The sequence below is a fragment of the Neltuma alba genome, unplaced genomic scaffold (assembly GCF_004799145.2).
Source record: "Neltuma alba isolate B1F8T4 unplaced genomic scaffold, ASM479914v2 tig00011238_pilon, whole genome shotgun sequence".
Lineage (NCBI taxonomy): Eukaryota > Viridiplantae > Streptophyta > Magnoliopsida > Fabales > Fabaceae > Neltuma > Neltuma alba.
This window is the reverse complement of record NW_021635957.1, coordinates 62,430-84,973: the sequence shown is the minus strand read 5'-3', so window position 1 is coordinate 84,973 and position 22,544 is coordinate 62,430. Positions and strand designations below refer to the sequence as shown.

The 22,544-nt window shown below is 37.5% G+C and overlaps 4 protein-coding genes across 6 annotated transcripts; 3 read left to right on the top strand and 1 right to left on the bottom strand.

Moving 5' to 3' along the window:
* The first annotated feature begins 7,171 nt into the window (after positions 1-7,171).
* Positions 7,172-10,114, top strand: LOC114762621 (GABA transporter 1-like). Of its 2 annotated transcripts, none has more exons than XM_028952136.1 (7): positions 7,172-7,466; positions 8,221-8,343; positions 8,426-8,520; positions 8,621-8,807; positions 8,907-9,037; positions 9,164-9,379; positions 9,471-10,114. In XM_028952136.1, exons 1-7 carry the CDS (start codon positions 7,238-7,240, stop codon positions 9,867-9,869), a joined length of 1,380 nt encoding a protein of 459 aa, XP_028807969.1. In that variant the 5' UTR covers positions 7,172-7,237; the 3' UTR covers positions 9,870-10,114. The 2 variants fall into 2 exon arrangements, with proteins under 2 accessions (XP_028807969.1, XP_028807970.1); XM_028952137.1 differs by having other exon boundaries at positions 7,173-7,466; positions 8,461-8,520.
* A 318-nt stretch (positions 10,115-10,432) lies between these two features.
* Positions 10,433-12,085, top strand: LOC114762614 (PRA1 family protein E-like). 2 transcript variants are annotated; one of them, XM_028952128.1, is made up of 2 exons: positions 10,433-11,334; positions 11,886-12,085. In XM_028952128.1, exon 1 carries the CDS (start codon positions 10,679-10,681, stop codon positions 11,273-11,275), a length of 597 nt encoding a protein of 198 aa, XP_028807961.1. In that variant the 5' UTR covers positions 10,433-10,678; the 3' UTR covers positions 11,276-11,334; positions 11,886-12,085. The 2 variants fall into 2 exon arrangements, with proteins under 2 accessions (XP_028807961.1, XP_028807960.1); XM_028952127.1 differs by having other exon boundaries at positions 11,759-12,085.
* A 647-nt stretch (positions 12,086-12,732) lies between these two features.
* LOC114762606 (E3 ubiquitin protein ligase DRIP2) lies at positions 12,733-19,123 on the bottom strand. Its single transcript, XM_028952115.1, has 8 exons — positions 18,890-19,123; positions 18,555-18,791; positions 17,499-17,598; positions 16,280-16,607; positions 15,685-16,130; positions 15,498-15,548; positions 14,006-14,078; positions 12,733-13,337 (listed from the first exon to the last, which is right to left on the bottom strand). The coding sequence occupies exons 2-8, from the start codon at positions 18,712-18,714 to the stop codon at positions 13,164-13,166; spliced, it is 1,332 nt and encodes a 443-aa protein (XP_028807948.1). The 5' UTR covers positions 18,715-18,791; positions 18,890-19,123; the 3' UTR covers positions 12,733-13,163.
* A 2,434-nt stretch (positions 19,124-21,557) lies between these two features.
* On the top strand, positions 21,558-22,304 carry LOC114762619 (photosystem II reaction center W protein, chloroplastic). The gene is made up of 2 exons (XM_028952134.1): positions 21,558-21,767; positions 21,861-22,304. Exons 1-2 carry the CDS (start codon positions 21,671-21,673, stop codon positions 22,160-22,162), a joined length of 399 nt encoding a protein of 132 aa, XP_028807967.1. The 5' UTR covers positions 21,558-21,670; the 3' UTR covers positions 22,163-22,304.
* Positions 22,305-22,544: the final 240 nt, after the last annotated feature.

Genomic DNA, 22,544 nt, shown 5'->3' with positions numbered 1-22,544 from the left:
ATAATGAACAGAGATCAAAATGAGTGACACTAATTTAAAATAATTAAATAGATTTTTGTACATTATGTAAAATCTAGTAAACACCCTCTTCGGTAATTAAACGGAGATTAAAATGTCTATGTTTTCATTAGTATAGTTGATTTAGAGTTGATATTAATTGAATATTTAATTATTTAAATTTTCCGGGCACGCATGGCCAGGCCTGGGGTGCAAAATCCAGTGAGGAGGGAAAGGCCAAGACAAAAGATGCAAGAGAGAGCTGTGATTAGCGTTGCTTTGAAGGATCCATCTAGTCTGCGGCGCGTAAGAAAATGTCCGCCAAACAGTGGGGTCCATGCCACAATATAGCCGTTACGACCCAATCACACGTAGACGCGTGTAAAACACCCACCAAAAATCCCGACTCGCAACCCAAGGTAGTGCTCCAGTTTGACTGCGCCACGCAGCCCTCTTGCTATCATGCGCCGTGAGAACACTGTCTCTGTCTCCCGCCACACCAATAGCATTGGGTCCCACCTCGTTGACTTTCTTGCTTCTAAGTCGCTAATATTGTGCCTGATCACCTCTCAAGTCCCAAGCGTGCATCTTGCAAGGTGTGATAATCCATTTGGATGGGGCAAAAAAGTTTAGAAGATCAAAAAAATGGAAGGAAAAATGAATAAAGGAGAGAAGAGGAGATTATGTTATTTCTCTTTCTTTTTTTTTTTTGTTTGGACGGACAAGATAAAAATACAGGGGGGGAAAACGAAATGTTGTGTTAACAATAATGCTCTCATATTATAATATACTGTGGCTCATTTTATTATTTCAATCAAAAAAAATTCAAGACAAATTATATTAAAATTGACGCATCAAAAATTTTCAAACTCTATATAAGATTTATTTTGTAATGTAATTTATACTATAAAATGAGCCTTACATTTAGAATTATATGAGTATAAAGATTCTTAAAAGCATGGCTAGTGGAACCAATATAATTTTAATACATCCTTACTTTTTTTTTTAGGTTGCCCACCCAGTTTCAGTGGAGCTTTGCTCCGACTACATCTAGATCCGACCTGGGTCGCGCACCTGGCTGTGGTGGGTGAGTCTCCCAACGGAGATTTCTACATACGCAGAGGCTCGAACTCGAGACCTCGCTTAAGCGGTACCAAGCTGCTTACCACTTGGACCAACCCCCATTGGTTTAATACATCCTTACTTGATGCTGCAATTTGGTAACTTAAAATTTGAGATGGATTTTAAAATTTTATAAAATGTATCGCTAATTTGCCGTGACAGCTCTTCTTCGTTATCCTGCTAATTGATAGTTAACATTATTATATTAGGATTAGATAATGTTAAGGTGATTAGAATAATTCATTTGAAGATATTTTCTGCATCCAGGTGTATTTAAATGGCCATGATCCTCTCTACTAGCGCAAATGCGTCCCGAAATACTTTATTACACATTAATGCTTTTCATTCTAATTTTACAAAATTCCATGTATAAGAGTTAAATACTGAAAAATAAAAAATATGAAATCTGTACGCGAAAGTCTCGCAGAGCACTAAACATGTGGCTGTGATTCTGATTTTTTGCTATAATGAAAAAAAAAATTGAGGTGTGATGTTTTAAAAAAAAAAAAAAGTGGATAAGATGGATTCCTACGTGAAGACCACGTAGAAGAAGATACACAGGGCAGTGACTAGCAGCCAAATTTAAAAAGTACGTATTTGTTGAAGTTTTAGTAATTAAAAATTTTAAAAGAGAGATAAGGTTCGTGTCATGAACCAAGGATTACAATATATCACGAACCACTCAAAACAAAATTAAATAAAACCGAGGGGTTAGGTTATGGCATGCCGTTACTTGTATTGTTTGTGAAATATTAGTAGCGGCTGGATCTTCATAATTAGCAATGCCTGTTTCGTTTGGTAGTACTAGTGTCGCTCTCACTTGATATAAAATATCAGACACGGAAGCCTGATTACTGAATTCCATTTCTTAATACCCATAAAGCTTATTTTAATATCTTCAGTATCTTGATAACTACCTCTTACTCAAGCGTACGTCATCCCATTTAAACTTGATACGTTTTTTCGGGGATAATAAACAATTAAACATGTAGTCCCTCCTGTTTTGTTTATGAGTATTTGGATTTTGGAGGATAAGTGCTGTAGTTTTTTTTTTATAAGTAAATATTATATTGATAATAATGAATTGTTTATTTATAAAGTTTAATAATATAGAAAGGCAAGAGTGCAAACCAGGTATTAAATTCTCTAGATATTATCAAATGAATTCATATTTTGGGCTTCAAGTCAAGTGAAAAAGAAGAAGAAGAAGAACTGATTAAATTGTGATGGGAGCAGTAATATTCAATAATAGGCTTCAGTCACATAATCGTTTTTTATAAGCTTTTCCTGAGATGGTATATTTCACGCTGAAGATTCCTTTTGCGATGAATTTGTAATAAAACGTTCATTCATCAAAACTGCATTATTGCGAACTGAAAAATCATACTAATCTTCTCATCGTTAATATAAGACCTAATTAACTAGTTTGAAAAAATTAAAAAAACTAGTTAAGTTAGTTATTTGTTATAAATAAGTGTTATCTTTTGTAGAATACCGCTAATCATACATATTAGCTAAAATTACCATTTAATAAAAATTTTAACACCTGCAACTACTAGCAGGGCTGCTATGAAAAAAATGAATAAATATAAAAGACAAAATGAATTGGGTTTTTATATTTATAACAAAATTGAAAGCCAAACAAACTCTTATAATAATGAACGGAGGTAGTATATCGAAAATAGTTAGGCTTTTAATATCCCAAAACTTGTATGTGAAATAGATTCTCTGATCATAATTAAGGAAAATGCCTAATAATACTACTTCTGGTTCTAATTATAAGATCTTGTTTATAGTTTACAAATGAGATTTTATAATTAGGACTAGAAGAGGAGGAATTACTTACCAACAGTTTGCCTCACAAAACGGTTTCTTTGGGGCCTCAAAAAGTTCAAACCAAACGTACCTGTAAGACGCATCAAGAATTACAATGTTATTTCCCTTTCGTGGGGAAACAAATCGACCACGCATCGCACACCCCACTTTTGTCACATTGCAGATCTGAGCCACTCGAAAAAGGGCAACCGACATTTGAGAGCACCGAAGAACAGTGAGAAGCACCGAAGTAATACTATAAACTTAATTCCCTTTCCATATAAATGCACGGTGAAAGTAAGAAATCACCGTGGTTTCCATTTGCTTCGGCTGAATAATTTTACTGTTTAGTTTTTTAAATACACCATACGTAGATCTTTATACAGAACCAAAAGCAAACTTTAGGTAAAGCTTCTGAGAAAGAAAGATTGGAAAAGTCAGATCATCAGTTCAACGAGTTCATTGTTTTTCTTCGTGTTCTGGCACACGTTAGCGAGATACACGTTCAATCACGAATCTACTGCTGAACGCGCGAGCTTGTTCCATAGACTATGTAGGTGGCAGAGCCACACACGCACACATTTAGATATTCTATACTTAATTTTAATTTCGCAGAGGCCAAAAGAGGCATATTCTTAATCCTCACCCTTCTCAAAATCAATACGAGCATCTCTCAGATTCCATATATGAAACCGAGTCATTATGACCCCTCGCTCCCCACCCTCCATTTCCTCTTTTCCTTTTTTCCGAGCATATCTTGCTCGTCTCTTGATTCTCTATTCCCTCAGGTTCGATAATTTATGCTTCTTGTTTCAGGATTCACAGGTCACGAAAGTGAGAGTCCACAAGCCCGGAGAATACCCTTCGCTCCTTGTAGTTCAAAGAGAATATAATATAGCAGCAAATAGTATAGAGAGTTCGCATAGGGACCAGGATCCCACTGAAGTTGGAACAAACCACAATAATCTAAAAGCAAAACAATGCACTTTGTCCTCCTGGCACATTACCCACCGAAATAACATTCTGTTCGTCTGTTTTGCTTTTATGTCATTGCAGAATATTTTTTTTTTCCAAGCCCCTTTGTTTCTTTACCATCTTTCATGGTCATGGCGGAGGGAAAAGGGTACAATTTTGCAAGCTTTTTTCATGGCACATGGATTTACCTTCACGACGCTTTAACTTTTTAATGGACCAATAAAGGAGGCAAAAGCAGCCTGGGCAACCTCGGGATCTGCTCATCAAACAGGTTTAGCACACTGTCCAACTCACGTACGTCCATGATTAGAACCTTAAATTATGGTTAAGATAACTGTTTTCATTTTGTAGGGTTCCCTGACCTAGTGACCTTACCGTTGAATCCATGCCGACGACAATTCATCGATGTTCACTGCATTAATTGCCTTTCACGTAGAACTGCCGTGCGTGCTATTCGGAAAGTGTCATTGATTCTGAAGCCGCGCCTCTCCCGGGGGCTCCCCGTTGCGTCGCTTTCATTGCCAACAAAATTCAATCATATTTACGATGCTAATTTTTCAACGCGGTTGCAACGTCGAGTGTTCATTTCATGTGCCGTGAAGTGGACAGATTGGCGTGTGCGTGATGTTCAGGTTCAAAAACTCGCTCGTGCGTGTACATATAAATGTAGATGTGCTTGTTAATTACTCGTCCATGGGTTCTTTTTTTTTTTTTTGGTGCCAACTACTCGTCCATGGGTTCTACTTCGAAATAGATTGTAATCCTGGAGGCTTATTGTTTATGGTGTGTCTGTTTCTGGTCAAGCCCACAAGGAATTGGATGCCTTTCCGGATTAGTTTGGAGGAGGTGGAACTTGGTAGCCCAAAAGAAAAGTTAGGTTAAAGACCTAGTTAGGAATCTCAAAAAGGCCTGCATTTGGAGAATCCAAAAAATGCTAGGAAAAAATATCTTAAAAGGTGAATTCTCCCTTGTACTTTTGACTGGGGTTCAGGGGTGCGGTATTACGCGCCTGATTCGCGCAATGCCATCTCGTTTCATTGATCCCGGGGGCCACAATTTGCTTTCATTGTCGTACTACCTCCTGTCTTAATTATAAGATCCTGTGATCTTATAATTAAAACTGGAGGTAGTATGCCCTGGGAGAAAAAATTTAGAACCGTTAAACTTCTCACAGCCACCAATGAGGATCCTCAGTCTAGTGAAAATATCCTCTGGTGTCCTAACACCAAGAAATAAATCGGCACCACTAACAATGGACAACTTGTCATCGATCCTCTCTTTCCAAGACTGAAAAGAATATGAAGATGTTATAATGCATCAGCAAATTATAGTGCCACTGGGTTAATTCCTTCGTTGCTGGAGATTCCCCGGGAGAGCATCATTCTTATTTTATTGTTATGGCACATATGAATTAACTGCTCTAATAAGATGATCGCAACAACCCAGATTTAATTGGGTTTTATAGTAGTATTGGTTAATTAAGTAGCTTAAAGGGTAGGTGTTACAATGAATAGAACTTAACAAGTCCTCGAACAGATGCCATTCCCGCACACGAGCACACAACTCGGACCCAAGCAGCTGCAGACGTCATACGGATCGAGATGCTTGAAAGAAGATAAATCCATGGAAAAACACTTCAACTGTTCAATATATATCATTCAAGGACATCACGATACTTGGTAGATGTGGCTCAGGTTTTTGGACTAGTTTTTGAAAGTGATTTTATGGATTATAAAATAAATAGAAACGTTTTATCTTAATTTGTATGAAAATATTTTTTCTAAGTACTTTAAGACTTGTCAAACTCCCCCGTCCAAAACAAACGTGACTTCTAACCTGTATGGCTTTTACTTAGACCAACAGCGGCTTCTGAATTAGCGTGTATTTGGATTGGAGTTGAAACCAACAAACATGCCTTAAACAATGTGAAAAGTCGGCTAGTGGGTTGCTTTAACATTTATATTTGTTTGGATTAACTTTTTTTTCTAATGAGTGTTTGCAGCAAAAAAAAAGAAGCCCGGCACTGCCAAAGTCGAAAATCTGGGCTTATTGAGTTTCTACCGTGGGAAGAGAAATAAATAAGGATGAAAAGAAAGAGAATGACATTTAAATAGGTCCTACATTGACTTAATAATTTGATTTTTTTTTGCTAGTAATAATTTTCTAATGCTTATAAATTTTTTTAGGAAAAATATTCAGGTCAAGTTGTTTATATCTATTATGTCAAGTTCTCCAATCACATATAGTCATATGTTTTATTTTTTTATGTGATTTTATAATTAAACACCATTAAACGCAAGTGTTTTAAAAATAGAACATACGACTATGTAAAATTGGAGAACTTAACATAATAATACAAGGAACTTCACATGAGTATTGTTCTTTTTTTTTTTAATAATACATCAAGTCTTTTTGTTTTCATAATTTTATTTTAATTTATTGTTTGTCTTAAATTTGTTAATTTATATATATGAGATATATGTTATAAAATTCATGTTTTTTTTCCTAGTTATTTTCTATGTAAAGTTACTTTTTTATTACTCATCTAAACAAATTTTAATTTATTAAACTGTTTTTTAATAAAAAAATAATCTAAATATAAATAACGTTAAACTAACTAATTTTTATTCTAATTGAGTATTTGAAAAGAAAGATAAAATAAAAATCAATTTTACCGTTGCTAATCTGAATACACTCTTGCACTCTCTGCTTTGTCGGTTGGAGCCGTCGGGTAATGCCCATCACGTGTACGTGGCCGAACTAGCGCTAGCTCCACTCGATTTCGACCGGAAGAGGGGGAAAAAATAAAAGGTCCGGCCCATCATTTGTGCATTCATAATCCTCTTTGGGCTCAACAGTTTAGACAATGGAAGAAAAGAGAAAAAAGATGAAATTTTAATGAGTTTGGCTTAAAAAATTAGAGAAGTAAAAATTTAAAAATTAAAAAAAATATGAAACAAAAAAATAATAAAATTTAATGAAAAATTTTTAACCTCATTTTTTATTTTTTTAAATTGATCTCGTTAAAAAATTTTATCCCTTCTCCTCCCCTTCATGTTTCTCCTTTTTTTTGGTAACCCCTTCATTTTTGTCATAGGAAAAGGACTTTTTAATGTGTTAGTGGGCCGGGGCGGTCCTCTAATGGAGCCCAACACAGTAGAGACGAGAGTCGTAGCATCCGACTTTGCGTTTTGACTTGGGAAACAATGCCGAGTGCCATCATTCTCATCGGATCGTTTTCTCTGGCGGCACTGCGTGGCATGATTTTCAAAGTTATGGAACCCACCATGTCTTGGGGATTAAATAAGTCAAGAAAAAAAGCATTGGTATGCATATCCAAATAGCGGCAAGTGATAGGGGAAGAAGAAGAAGAAGCAAAATTCAGAGGTGCGTTGTTGAAATGAGATCCCCGGGAAGAGAGGTCGAAGAAGAAGAAGAAGAAGCAGCGAGTAAAGGGACGTGGAAGCACGCAGCTTTCCATATAGCGACGACCATTGCGACACCTGCGGCTTATGCTCCTCTGCCCTTTGCTCTCGCTTCCCTTGCTTGGCCCCTCGGTTAGTTCCTCTTCCTCTTCCGCTTCCGCCGTTTACTTAACTAACAGCCTCCTATTAGGCGCTTCTAAAGGCAAAAAACAACTTACTATAGTTTATTTGGTTTAATTTTTAAATTTTGTACAAAACGTAAAAACCATCTTAATTTCATCGACGGAGGGATAAAAAAAATAAAAAAATAAAAACAAAACAAGATGCACAAGTTATAGAAATCTCTATGCTCTATCTCATATCAGCTCGAAGTTTGTATTAAAAGAGAAAGACTTATGATAGCAACTACATGGATGATAAGTCCTTTTTTTTAATAACTATTCCCATCAATCAACATACTAATATATCATGACGTTATTAAACTCTACTCAAGCCAAATTTTAAGATATACTGTTATATTAATGCATATCCTAAATTATAAAATTATAAAATTTATAAGAAGCTGCGTTTTTACAAGTCATGATCAATATAATTATTTTCTAAATTCAATAAACAATTTTCTTCTTCTTTTATTTATTTTTAGATAAGGTGGCTCTTAAGTCTTTTTGATAGAAAGCTCGGTTTTTCAAAAGGTCCAATTTTTTTAGCTGTATTCTCAAAATTTATGTAAAATAATCTAAAGCGATCTAATGGTAGGCGAACTCTCATCACATCGAAACCAAGTGAATACTTTACCTTGACTAATGATATTGGCCTTTCATGTTTTCTTGCCTAACGTTCTAAACAAATTGTCAATCATTATCTAGGTGCTTTTTGTTGATTTTAGGTGTCACTAGCCTGGTGCTTGCAACACTAGCCACCTGGTACTCCAGTATATTGATCGCTTCTTTATGGAAATGGAATGGGGAGAAGCACCTTACCTACAGAAATCTTGCACATAGTATTTTTGGTTGGTCATCTTGGCTTTATATTTACATTCGCTGCTGGTGATGCCCTTCGTGATAATACTCTTAAATTACTGATTTTTGAAGGTTCCTGGGGGTACTGGTTTATTGCCTTTTTCCAGCAGGTAGCTTCTCTGGGAAACAACATTGCCATTCAAATTGCTGCTGGTAGCAGCCTTAAGGTCGGTGATGAATCTTGTATAATGTTTTGTAAAATGCTGCCTGTTTAAATGGTTTTATGCTTCTGGAATTGTATTTCATGGATGTATGTATATTGTGCAGGCAGTTTACAAACACTATCACGAGGCTGGCACATTGACTCTGCAGCATTTTATTGTGTTCTTTGGAGTGTTTGAACTTGTCCTCTCCCAGCTCCCTGACATTCACTCGCTCAGATGGGTTAATGCATTGTGCACTTTCAGCACAATTGGCTTTGCTGCTACAACAATTGGTGTCACTATTTATAATGGTAAGTTAAGCTCGTGGGTGGTGAAAATTTTCTGTTCTTTTCCTGTCATAATTTCAAGACAATGACATAGTTAGCTTTCTCGATCTCAACGTCTGTCAGGGAAGAAAAGTGACAGAAAATCAGTAAGTTACAGTTTGCAAGGTAGTTCTGCCTCCAAGTTCTTCAAGGCCATCAATGCCCTTGGGGTCATTGCCTTTTCATTCGGAGATGCAATGCTTCCAGAAATACAGGTATCTATTAATTCTTCTCGTCTTCCTCTATTGGTTTGCCAGGGTCACTTTCTTAAATTGTTCAAATTTTAATCTTTCATGATCAAATTATAAAAGAGCTATCAATAACAACCTATCCCTTTCCAGAATACGGTGAGAGAACCAGCAAAGAAGAACATGTACAAAGGTATATCAGCAGCATATAGTGTCATTATTTTGAGTTACTGGCAGCTGGCCTTCTTTGGATATTGGGCTTTTGGATCAGCAGTTCAGCCTTACATCTTAGCTTCGCTGTCTAAACCAGAATGGACTGTCATTATGGCTAACTTATTTGCAGCAATTCAAATATCAGGATGCTTTCAGGTACACCGTCCTCGGCCAACGGTCCCTTTGTGCATAAATCTTCAACGGTTCAAAAGACTCTTCTAATGGGGTTCCCTCGTTTTTATGTCAGATATACTGCAGGCCAACATATGCCTATTTTGAGGAAAGAGTGGTGTCCAGTAATAAATCTACAGACCATTTCTCCATAAGAAGTCACCTTGTGAGGCTTTGTTTTACTTCTATATACATGGTCCTTGTGACTCTGATTGCCGCAGCTATGCCCTTTTTTGGGGATTTTGTGTCAATATGTGGGGCAATTGGGTTCACTCCTCTAGACTTTGTCTTCCCTGCTTTAGCCTACCTCAAGGCAGGAAATATGCCGAAGAACACCAACATTAGGCTTATGATGCGGCTTCTGAATCTTTTTATAGCCATCTATTTCTCCGTTGTGGCCGTCTTGGGTTGCATAGGAGCTGTCAGATTTATAGTGGAAGATGTCAACACCTACAAGTTTTTCCATGATATGTGAAAGGCCTTCCCCTTCTTCCTGTGTTGATATAATTATTTTTCCGCAGTCGAAGCCTCTGAAATCTTGGAATCCTATGGCGCCTTTAATGCGTTCGATTGCTCTCAATCTCATACGATTGTTTGAGTCGTCAATGGAAGTTGAAATCAAATTATGCAAGCAAACAAAAAATCTACACAGCAGTTAACAGAAAAAGAATGTTATTTGTATCGAAACAATTGTTTAAGAATTTTATTTCTTCAGACAAACAGACTGATAGTTCTGCCGATATAAATAGCTTATAACATGTTTTATAAAAGTTAAGATAAAATTTCTACGTATTTTGTACATTATTATTAAAAAACTGTTTAAGCTTTTATTTTAAATTTTATTATACTTAATTTTTTGCCCAGCAAATGGAAAAGGCTCAACCAAAAAAAAAAAAACCCCTTTTCTTCGCTGTAATAAATTTAGGGAACTATCCCGCCACGTGGAATCATGTCCCGCTGAGACAGAGACCCGGTGGGAACCACTCCACTTCTCTTGATTTGACCCGGTTCGACGACGATTCGCTAAACGACAATCACTGCGCATTTCATTCTTTGAGTCACATGAAACGGCGTCGTTCATGCCCTCTCAAGTTTCACAGTTGGCAACTGAAGTCAGTTAAATCAGAGCTTCCCCGAAGCCAAGCGCCTTAGCTCCTTCATTTTCTTCTTCCCCTCGCTCTGAAATGGATGTAACTTCTCCTTGTTAGGGTTCCAATCCGTCTCTGCTAGATTGATTAATTGATTTTCAAGCTTTAGACTTTGGTTTCGAATTTCATTCTCTAAATGTCTTCCACATCGATGCCGAATTACAGCTCGCTTCCCTCAACCTCCAATACCCCTGGTTCTTACCTTGGCCCACGCGTCAGGACAACAGCTCAATCCGTTTACGCCACTCGCCGCCCATGGGAGGAGGTCTTCGCTCTTTATTCCTTCAATCGCCCGTTCACCTTTGGAGAAGCCACCATGCGCATAAAGCGCAACCTCAGTCACTTCCGCGTCAATTACGTTCTTATTGTTCTCGTAATTCTCTTCCTTAGTCTTCTCTGGCACCCGATATCGTTGATTGTCTTCTTGGTGGTGTTCGTCGCCTGGTTCTTCCTCTATTTCTTCCGGGACGAGCCGGTGATGGTGTTCAATCGCCAAATTGACGACCGGGTTATGCTGGTTGCGCTTGGGTTGGTGACCATTGTGGCCTTGATTCTCACCGGCGTCTGGTTGAATGTCTTGGTTTCAATTTTGATTGGGCTCGCAGTTGTCGGACTGCACGCGGCGTTCAGGAGTACGGAAGATTTGTATGTGGATGAGCAAGATGCCTCCGATGGAGGGCTACTCTCAGTTGTAGCTAGCCCCCCAAGACGAACAGGGTACCCCAAGGTTTAGGTTTTTTCTTTTGTCAGTTTTGGGTTCAATGGATTGTGGAGTTTCACGATTTAAATAAGGTAAAGTGTTGTGCATTCCTTCTAGCGCGAGTGATAAAAATTTGCTATAGTTGTTTTCCATATACTTGTCTGGATAGGGTAGTCATTTTGCAGTTTGAGTTCTTATTCAATGTATGCCCTGGTTTGAGAGGCTTGTTTTTGTGATAGAATCAATCCTCTCTTCTTTGTATTTCCCATTCATTTGGGGCGTCTCAAATTCTTTTTCCTCGCTTGTATTGGAGATGGGTTTGGGTATTTGCCTTTTTATTTTGAGCAAAGTTAGATAGGTCCATAGTTCTTTGAAGCGTCAATTATTCTGGTTCTTAATGGTATGGGTGTCTACTTCATTATCATGCATATCCAGTGCTTTTGTTTCCCCAAAGTATGGAAGAACATGTTCCACCCTGGCGTGACCTATAATTTCTGGAATGCTTTATGTGGGCAGAGCATGTGAGTTTTGGGTGGCCCTATTTGGAAATGAGAAGCAGTTGAAGGAAGCAAAGGAAGAAATGAGAATAGCTGCTTTCAGAAAGGCTACCAAAAGCCGATGCTTTTTCATTTTGGTTCTACAGTGGAATCTCAGGGCAAGCACCTTCTGAGACTCATATTCTCCTCCTTGTTACTGCCATACAAAGACTTGATTTTATATGTCTTGTACTGTTTTGTGATAAAAAGGAAAACAAGAAAATTTGTTGGCACTGAGGTTTCCAATATGTTCTTAACAGTTCCTGCGCCTCTACTAACTTTCCCTGATTAGAATTTTCACTCCTTTCAAAATATATGATTTGTTTGAAATTTTAAAATATAATTATTACTTATTTTCAATAATATCTGTATTAGATGAGCGTTAAATAGGGGTAGTGTCGATTTAAAATAGTGTGACATTAAAGCGAGAAAAAAAGAAAAAAAATTTACATAATACTGTAGGTTTTAATATAATATCTTGTTTAATTTTTATTTCGGTTATAAATATTAAGTCCTAATTTATTTTATTTTTCATATTTATTCATTTTTTTAAAGATAGTTTTTGTAATAATAATAGTTTTAGCCAATAAATTTGATTAGCAAGGGTATTTTAGAAAAAAATAATATTTATTTATTACAAATAACTAATGTAATTAATTTTTTTAATCTATTCAAATTGATTACTAACTCTTATTCTTATATTTAGAATAAAAGATATTATATAAATTTTGCTCTCCGGTATGATGATGACAAGGAATAAGAGACGGAGGAAGCATATAAATTCTCACATGCCAAAAGGTTTTTATTATGAAAGTTTATTCCCCTTAAAACCTTCCCCCGCCCACGTGCTTCTGCTTAAGAAAAATGTTGTCAGGAACTAAGGAAGCCATTCCTTCTACTTCTCTGGGCTCACCGGGGAACGAACCTTCCGTTACAAACTTGCAATGGGTTCAATCACGAACGAACCCTCACCACTTTACAGATGCATAACTTGGAAGCTGTAATAATTGGAGATCTTGCTTTACAACATACTCGACACAATTCTTTAAAATCCAAGAAATCATCTGTTGCAGTCAAGTATGGATCCTGTATCTATGACGCGGATAGATCTAAGAAATATAGCTTGCTGTCAAGTGTTCAATCGTCAAATAGTTGGAAGAAATAGCGAGCGAATAAAAATGAAACCAAACTGTTGAAAAATCAGAGTTCGGGTATACCATGCTACGCTATGTTAAGACAGAAAATGTGTCCATAACTTTAGTGCCTATAGTATACACCACAACAGTGCCGCTATTGGCAACTTGGCGACAGCATATTTGGAGGCAAGGAAGAGTTGTATGCGCTTAGTTTAAATACAGAGATGGAGACACAGTGGGAGAAGCAGATCAAACGTGTGGAAACTTGCGCGTATATGCTAGAACCATTACAAAATCCTTGGCCGAGGACCCAATTGTTGCGGGAATTCGCTGTGTCGTAGATGCTGTCTGCAGCCACAAGTCAACCAAACTACATAGTTGTAGCGTAGGGACCACTGGTTGCCCCATGCATTTAATCTCAACCTGCAAAACAAAGTAATGAGCAAACATGGAACTTGTGAACTAGCATCATTTGTTTGCTTAGACATTAATAACAAGCAAGGAATTTCCGCCCGTCAGCAGCGCCAAAAACCATAGAAGGGCAATTAATTTGGGTCATTGCCATGAATTTTGGCCTATCAAGAATTGAAGCATTTCAGATGCAGTTCAGCTGCTCTTCCATTTAAAAACCTGCATTTCAAATGAGCACCCCATGGCCTAGAGCCTTATCTCTCACTTCTTTCAAACGAGATAAATTATAAATATGTACCATAACTTGGCTGTAGGCACTTGAGATGGTAAGCGAACCAAAATTAACATTGAGAAAGTACGGACCTCAAAGGACAGTTATGATGAATGAATAGGAAGATACTTCTATGAACTGTAAGTGATATGGATGTGAGGATATTTATAACTTACGAGGACATGGTTTTTAGTAATGAAACATGTAATGAACTGAGGAGGTAGGCAGAAAAACTTAAATGACATTTGGATTGTGAATAATAAATGGAAGCAGACAATATTAAACACCATTGGAGGCAAAAAATATTGTAAAGTATGCATGACAAGAACCAAACATAACGCTAAACTTCCAGGGTTGTTATTCCTAAGTTAAAGCAAAATCGTTTTAGATAAGTAAGAGTGAGAGTCACCTCCGTTTCACTGCTCAGCTCTAGCTTCTTCATTAAGTATTTTTGGATAAATGACACAGGTAAACTTCCATCCCTGTGGCAAACAAGAGAACATCAGATATCATAACAGCTAAACACCATACTCCAGTTTAGTTAAATTATGTCTCAAGAACTGTTACTGTTGGCAAATATACAGCAAACACATATCTTGCACAGACCCTCATCATCTATTACTAATCTAAAACCATTAAGTTAATCCATGTGTTCCATAACAACTAACAGCTGGGCATGTATATATCTTTGTTCATGTAAACTTCACCCACAGACACGTGTAGAACTGATTGACAATGCTAAGTAGAGAATCAGAATCACAGCACAAATCCTTATCAAAGATATGAGCTTCAATGAATTATTCCTTTGAAATGTGCTCGACATTCATGATCAAGACAACTGACTTAAACTGCAAAAGTCATATGCGGGCAGAGTCACAGATTCAGCTTCTTCAGGTACTTTTATTTTTTGGGTGAATGCATTAGACTGCAAGAGCACTTTATTTGAAAAGTGGGAAGGATAATGAAATGAAACTTTAGATGATATTCATATAAATACTTCACATTCCTTGACCATGAAAATTTCGTAAGAATAAAAAAAATTCTGTAAAGGTCATATACTACAATTATTGATCGGGGGAAAAGGCTGATCTATAATATTTTGGAATTCTTGAAAGCATACATGCACTTTGTTTAAAATCTACACCGGAGGAAAGTAGATCTATGGGGACTAGTCGTATAATGAAGAATATGGTAGGGAACGTTCTCCGTAACAGGGGATGAAAGTTATATGACAAGGGTAGTTAAAGGTTACAATTACACAAACAAACAAGAGAGAGATGCCCTTGCCTAAGACACGCCCCATTACAAGTGACACAGATTGAATAATGTCTGTGTGTTCAGGAGAATAAATGCAGATTAAAACTAACATTGAAGATGAAAATTTTTAGGAAAAATTGTAGATGACTACATCAAGCTACTTTTCTTCATATATTGCTAGTTGCATAATTAATCTTAAAATATACAATAGAAGAGCTCCAATTAAAGTCCAGTAGAATTTTCATCCAACCTCCTAATTCCTACACCAACCTGTTCCAACATCTTTCCAGGTCATCATTAAATGTTTTTCATCAGATAGGAACATACAAATTTGGACATTACTCCAGGAAATTTGTTATCCTTGTTACAGTTGATGGAATAATGAAGAAGCACAGCTAGTTAAATCAAAGTAATTACCTCCTTTTCTGCAATTCAACATTTTACTTGAAAATTACTTTATGGAAATACACTTAACACAAGTTTATATCTTTATCAACAAAGTTAAAAAAATCAAATACTTACTACTTAATAATGTGCAACATCATACATCTTATCAGTATTTTTCTTTTATTACTTTTTAAAACATGGAATAAATTAAACTAGAACATTGAGACGCAGGTGTATTGAGTCTAAAAGGAACTCACTTTATTCTTAAATAACTTGCAGGAATTTGGGGCATGGGTGCGTCTCCTTCCCTGAACATTAGATTTGAATTAGTGCATGAAAAACATATGCAAAAGAAAAATAAAAGGATTTATATAACATTTATAATATGCATCAAATTTTTGGTCATAAGATATTAGGTAAAGTTTAAAAGCTATGTTTTCTTACTGATCTTCAGAAGCTACTAAGGCGAACCAAAGTGGACCAGTTCTCCTTTTGAATGTAGCACTGTTTGCATCCAGAACAGCTTGAGGTGATATGCCTGGTTCTCCGAAAAGAGGCTCCCTTTTACGACGAACTTTGCGTGATTTATTAGGCTTTGCTGTATTCAAAGAGATAGGATCAGTGTCGCCTTTTTCGTTCTCAACTTTTGCTTTGCGCTTATTCTCTTTATTTTTGGATTTTGGCACTTGAGAGTCATTTTCATTTATTTGTACAGGTTCTAGTTTAGCATCAGACCCCTGCACACTAGACTTGAAAGATTTACTCCTACTTGCCACTTCTACTAAACAATTCAAAGGTTTCCAAAGATCCAATTTTGTTTCCCATGGTTCAGCTCCACTATCTGCCTCTTTGGTGCGTAAGGATGGGTTAGATTCAAGAGGGGACAAACTCTGCACGAAATAGAAAACAAAAATAATATAATTATATTGATAGATACCATCAGGTAAAAAAAAATGGACCAAGCCAATAGTAATATAAACAAGGGAAACAGACACGTATGTGACGGGCCAAACAAGAAAAACCTTATTGTCTCTCCCACCTGTCTGGTATTCTGAGTAAACTTGTTTGAAGTGTCTGGCGAGCTTGAACTCTCCGTATGATCTTCTACTGATTCCTCCTTTTTTACAGGCTTTTCAATGGCAAAACAAGGGGCTCGCAGACCGCTGGCCTTTCTAGTAGGTTTTGTTCTTCTCCCAGTCATGGTTACCTGTGTTGATACTCTGGGAGTGCTGACAACCAAAGATGAAAGTGATCTCTCCTTTCTTCTGGCTGGTATTGTTATAGAGGGAACAGCCTCAGGTGTTTTTTCCTTTCTTCTCTTCAAGGGGAAAATTTTAGCTCTTAAATCTTGTAAATTGTGGTCTGGCCTGGTAATCAAAAGGACTAGAAGTGAGCATGCAACAGTTCATAGGTTCACACCTATTTAATTAACCGTGCACCTTCTGTTATTTATTGTGTTTTAGCTGTGGGTTTTATTGCAGAAGGTTTATAAGTGGTTAATCCAAAACAATCTGTCCAAATCTATAATTACAGCAGGATCCGTTTAAAATAGAAATTTTGAAAATCTCTGATGAGATATAATTACAAGTACAAGATGGACATAAAAGTATCCAGCTTCATCAATGATTCATATAACTTAAACAAATACAGAATGCTAATGCATTTAATTTGGAAAAAAATTCTATTTTTATGCTAATCCTCCTTATTCGGTGCAACAATTAATTTTTCAAGTGAAAATTAAGTGGTGATTAGGTTGCAACTAATTACACATCATGTACATCCTTAATTTTCTATACCAGATACCATAAATAAGAAATGTCAAACAGGTAAGCTCTATAAAAGAAGCTACTAGCAATGCATGTGTAAAGAGGGCTGTAGCCAGCTAAATTATTAAAGAAAACGACACTGAATGAAAGTTACAGTCATGGAAATTTTCTTATGTGCAAGTTCACATGTACGTTATTATGGGAAGTTCCTCATATGCAGAAACTGGATTCTTGTGCAGTAAATTTTCATAAATTTAACATAATTCATGTAATCTTATCATGATAGCATCATCATTACATTGACAGCTCTCCTTGTATGTTGATGAACCATTACAATATAGCGACACCTGGTTGTTTAGCAACACCTTGTTCAACAACTTACGCCCATGTTGAAGTAAGAGAAGGGTAGTGCATTGTAATTTACATTAAGGAGTACAAGAGAGAAAAAGGGTAAAGGGAAGCTCAGGAGTCTGTCAAAGTCAGGTGGCTGACCTTAATTTCTCAAGGGGGACGCAACCCAGATCAATGTTGCAGATTGGACAATGTTCTAATTCCTCATCTGCAATTTTATCATAGATGCATTTCCTGCAAACTGAATGAAGTTATACAATATCAGAAATTTTTAGTGAGTTAAGAAATATCAAGAGAAATATAAGTTTGACATATCACATGACAAAGCTGTTAAATAAATATTTTTGCAACGTCCGTAAGAAAACCTTTGGGGCACAGTTACTTCATAAAGTCCTCACGACATTAAGCAAGAAATAAGGCATTAAAATGTGAGTAAATTGACTCCTTGGATTGGACGAAGTTTGCCCGCAAAAATCACACTAGAAAAGTAGAAAAAGAAAGAAAACTCCAGACAGTGGAAGATTAGTTAAACTGCACTGCAAAAATGCCATCTCCCAGTCGATACGCACAGCCGCCTCTCTTTACATTTTACAACTTCGCCAATGAAGAGGCTTCTCGGGAAGTTGAACACAAAAGATAACAACCTACCCCATCAATGAATTTTAAATGATGAGTAGCGAACACCTGGAGGTCTATTCTCTAATGGCCAAGATGTGGATGGAAATTGCATACTATGTTCGCTGCCCCCACACGTCTGCCTAAGCTAAAATCCAAGCTATCAAGTATGAACACGAAACACTTCAAATGCAAAACTGCCGCAGCTAAAATCCAAGTTTTCAAGTATGAACACGAAACTCTTCAAGTGTCAAAGGTTCAAACATCTTTACACCAATGACAGTAATGGAACAGCGTCATTGGACATTAATTTAAACCACTGGGCTTCTTCTACCATTCATGTCTTTACAGACAAGACATTGGTGAATGGAGGGAAAGAAAAAGGCGTACAGAGGTATTAAATTACCAAACACCCGCATCTGATTGCCGACAACTTCCCATATCGGGAAGAGAAAAAACAAGGACAACCAAGGGCGCGAAGACTACAAGATGCCGGAAAGATTCAAAATTTGAGAAATTAATCTCTAATTGATGACAAACGAACAGGATTGGCAGGGATAAGGCGAAAATTGGAATACTCACACGTATGAAGACATTCAGATATGGTGGTGGCGTCTCTGAACAACTTGTTGCAGAGTGGGCAAGTCATGCATGCTACAAAAGTTTCCCTCTTCACTTTTACCACCTGATTCGCCATCGTTTTGTTATCAGCCCAATCAGTCCCCTCTCGTCTACGTATCATCCACCCAGTGCATGCTAATGGTAAGCGCGTACACAGCCCAAATTTACGTCCATCTCGTTATAATCACTTGCATTAAACTGAAAAACACAACAACCCAGAAAGATAATGAGGGGCAGAGAACGAGAAAGCATGGAATAAAATGCATATGACGCGTGCGTGGAATGAAGAAACGTACCAACAGATCGGTGAGGATAGCTAAAGAAAGGTGCTTGAGAATTTTGGGGAGTTCTTGTAAAGTGGGTGCGCTTGATTTGTGGAGATTTGACGTGGGGTTTAGCGGATTTGGAAGGAGGGAGTTTTCGATGATCTGAATCGAGGGGGGGCGTCTTCGTTTCGTCCAAAAGAGCATGAATCGGGAGTGTGTTTTCCTTTTTCCTTACGAAGTTTTCAAACAAGTATTTAAAGACGCCTTCGACACTTCAACTAACGACAGCTAGAGTTATGGGGAGGGATAACATGCGCCGAGAGTGCCTTTAGTTTCAAAGATGCGCACTGGGTTTCGTGTAATGGACGGCCAATTTCGCCAGCGAGTGGTGCCGTCCAAAATACGCTCATCTGTTAGCATTAGAATTAGAAGTAGATAATAAAAATACGTTTTGTGAAAATGGTTATTCATCACACATTCCACATCATATCCCATGCCCATGCAATATTGAATATATAAATTTATGAAGGGTCATAATATTCATAATAAATAATATGACTCATTTGCTTAGCTCTATTCAATAAACATCCTGAATCAATTAATGTATACTCCTTTATTTTATTTATGAATTATTTTCAATATATTTCACTATAACCAGGAAAAAATCAAAAAATCTTGATAACTTTATCCTGAAATAATTTATTTTTCATACTTTATCCAGAGAAAGACTCCTGAGATTCTCAAACTTCATAAAGTGATTGATAAGTAAACATGATTTACGTATCGTACCCTAGATAACACGAGAAATCTGTTTGGTTTGTTTAATTAAAGTTCCTGCGTGTATTAGCATTTGTAAATTGTAAAAAAGTCCAAAAAGTAATTCAGACTAGTGGGTTTAATTAATAGACACTTCCCAGTTGGGAACAACATAAAGTGGTATTGCTCAGAGTCGTCGGAGCTTATCTTCTGGCGGAGGTAGACTTCAGTCGATTCATACGAGTTTTGCAAGGACGAAGAACCATTTCCATGTCCTTGCTGTTTCCTATAGATAGTGTTTTTTTCGCCGAAAGAAAGGGTTTTGCCCTGTGACTACTAATTGGCTATGATGCGTGCATCTGCTCGTGGATCCTCGCATTACAGAAAATAAGTTTGATGAGCATCTTAAGATATTGTTCTCTAAAATACAAAGAAAAATTAAATACCTTGTTCATCCTGGCCAATGATGAGTTATCCCTTTCAGTCATATGTGAATTGAAATGTCGAGAGTCACTCATAATACCTATGATTCAAGAGGTCGCCTTCCATAGATGCAACGTAAAATCAAGAACCCTGTCCTAGCAATATGCACTTTTGCTCGTTCGGCCAAACCAACTTCTTAACATGTCAAGATTTCGATCTTGAAAAAGGAATCTATATGGATGCACGTACGCCTGGTAAAGTACAGATTACGAAAACTAAGAAACGCAGTTTCAACATCCAATGAAAGCCAGCCAAGCAAGATCTGTTGACGGACAGGCTCCAGAATCAAACTTTATTCGCAATGATGAAAATAGCCCTGAGATTCAACTCCAATCATCAGTTCATTGTTCCTTTTTCAAGCAACCTATGGATGTATATCAATTCATAATCGTTACTGCCATTTGAAATAGGAAACGGGAACCGAACTTCGGGTGATCACAGTCGTTAGCTGCAAATGCAATGGTGAAAGAGACATCTTTATTTAAATTTGTTATGCTTTGGCCTTTGTGCTTGTCCCTGGCCATGGTAACTAGAATGACTCAGATATGGAGCCGCATGAAATTCAGTTTGCTTCCGGGAGAACGATTGTTTTATCCTTGAATGTTACGACAGAGATTTCAGACAACCTCGTACAATACCACATGGCTGTAACAATATTGACTGGTCCAACATGCATGCTTCTTCGCCTGGCCGTTGCGCTCAACTCTTTTCTCTTGTTCTCAAGCAGTTCTCTGTTTCTGATAAAATCATTTGTACCGTTCATTAAAAAAAAAAAAAAACATTGATACCACTTCAGAATTTACACCCATAACTCTTTAGATGCTTGGTCAATTTATATATAGCTACAACATTTTTTTCTTTTAATGTTTCATACTTCCAGGACGCGCATAACACGCAGCCATTTTAGCCTATAAAGATGCATTTTTTTCTTTGTTTTTTCTGGGGGGGTTACCAGATGAAGTTTGTTACTGTGTATTGGTGTATATCAATAAAAAAATTTTTTTTACTGTATGGCATCGTGCATGTTGACTGACTTTGTCATGAGCATTTAATTTATTGTATGACCATGAAGCTAGAAACGATGGTAGATTTTGAGTATTTGATTACATGACCATCCGGAGGAACATAAGCCTTGAGCCCTTGAGTTTCGGTAGATGGCAGTGGCTGAAAGAAGTTAATTGAAGCGCAATAGCATCTAGATTCTAGAGTAGGCATCCAGTTTTTACATTTTTGTAGGGGAAAGCGACGGGGACGCACCTGGAGTCATCATGACCTTATCCCAAGCTCGATCATATTCAGAAATCATAACTCAGTAAATTTCATCATTTTTTGGGGCCTTGTCAGTGGAGATAAAATATCGATCATGGAATGGATTATGTGACACGTGGGCAGCAGCCATTGGATTGCTGCAGATAGCTATCTAACGAATGGCCTCCAATCTATCTTTGTTTTGTGGTGACGGGGACTAACAATATTAATTTTGACATATTTTGCTGAACCCTTACTCTCAGCCACTCTAGCCATTCGTTTTGCATTCCAAATTCATCAGCGCAAGTTACAGCGGGCAGAGCAATGGCAACCATCTCAGCCAGCACCCCAACCACGTCCATCGCCCGCCCAGGTCTGGTTCACAAGCGACCTGTCGGGGTTTCTGCCTCTCCTGTTCTCGGTAAGTTGCTTCGTCGTGTGATTTCTCATAGCCGTTAAACAGAGCTTCGTCTTGAAATTCGAACTAAGTGATGCTGCAAAAATGGTTGGATAGGGTTGCCGGCAATTGCTAAGGTGGGAAGAGTAAGATGCTCCATGGAGGAGAGGAAGCCCTGTGAGTCAAACTTGGGGATGGGGGCATCTTTGATGGCGGCCGCGAGCGCTGCAGTGATGGCGAGCCCGGCCATGGCTTTGGTGGATGAGAGGATGAGCACCGAAGGAACGGGGCTTCCCTTTGGCCTCAGCAACAACGTTCTAGGTTGGATCCTCTTCGCCGTCTTCGGTCTCATTTGGGCTCTCTACTTCGTCTACGTTGGGGATCTTGAAGAAGATGAGGAATCCGGATTATCCCTCTAAATTTCCGTTTGATGCCTTGTAGAAATTCCGGAAATTGAGTCCCTTTATGTTGTGTTAAATCAACCTTATCAATCTATTCTCAGGCATCAATTTCTCATCTTTGAACTCCAAGATCATTTCTTCATTATTGCTTCCCTGTTAATTTGCTGCTCGCATGCCTGTGTTCTGTTCCAAACTAAAACTAGTCTCTCTGTTTTTTTTTTTGTTCGGGGGGCCAAAACTAGTCTCAGTTATAATTATAATCACTGGGATTAAATCAGTAAGGGAAAGCAGGATCCAGCATGCCGTGCAAACAAATTTCCCATAAACCCAAGGGGAGGGTCGTGTTTTATGTATCTGATTTGTCCCTTCTATATATACCCAAAACGAGCGAATATTATTA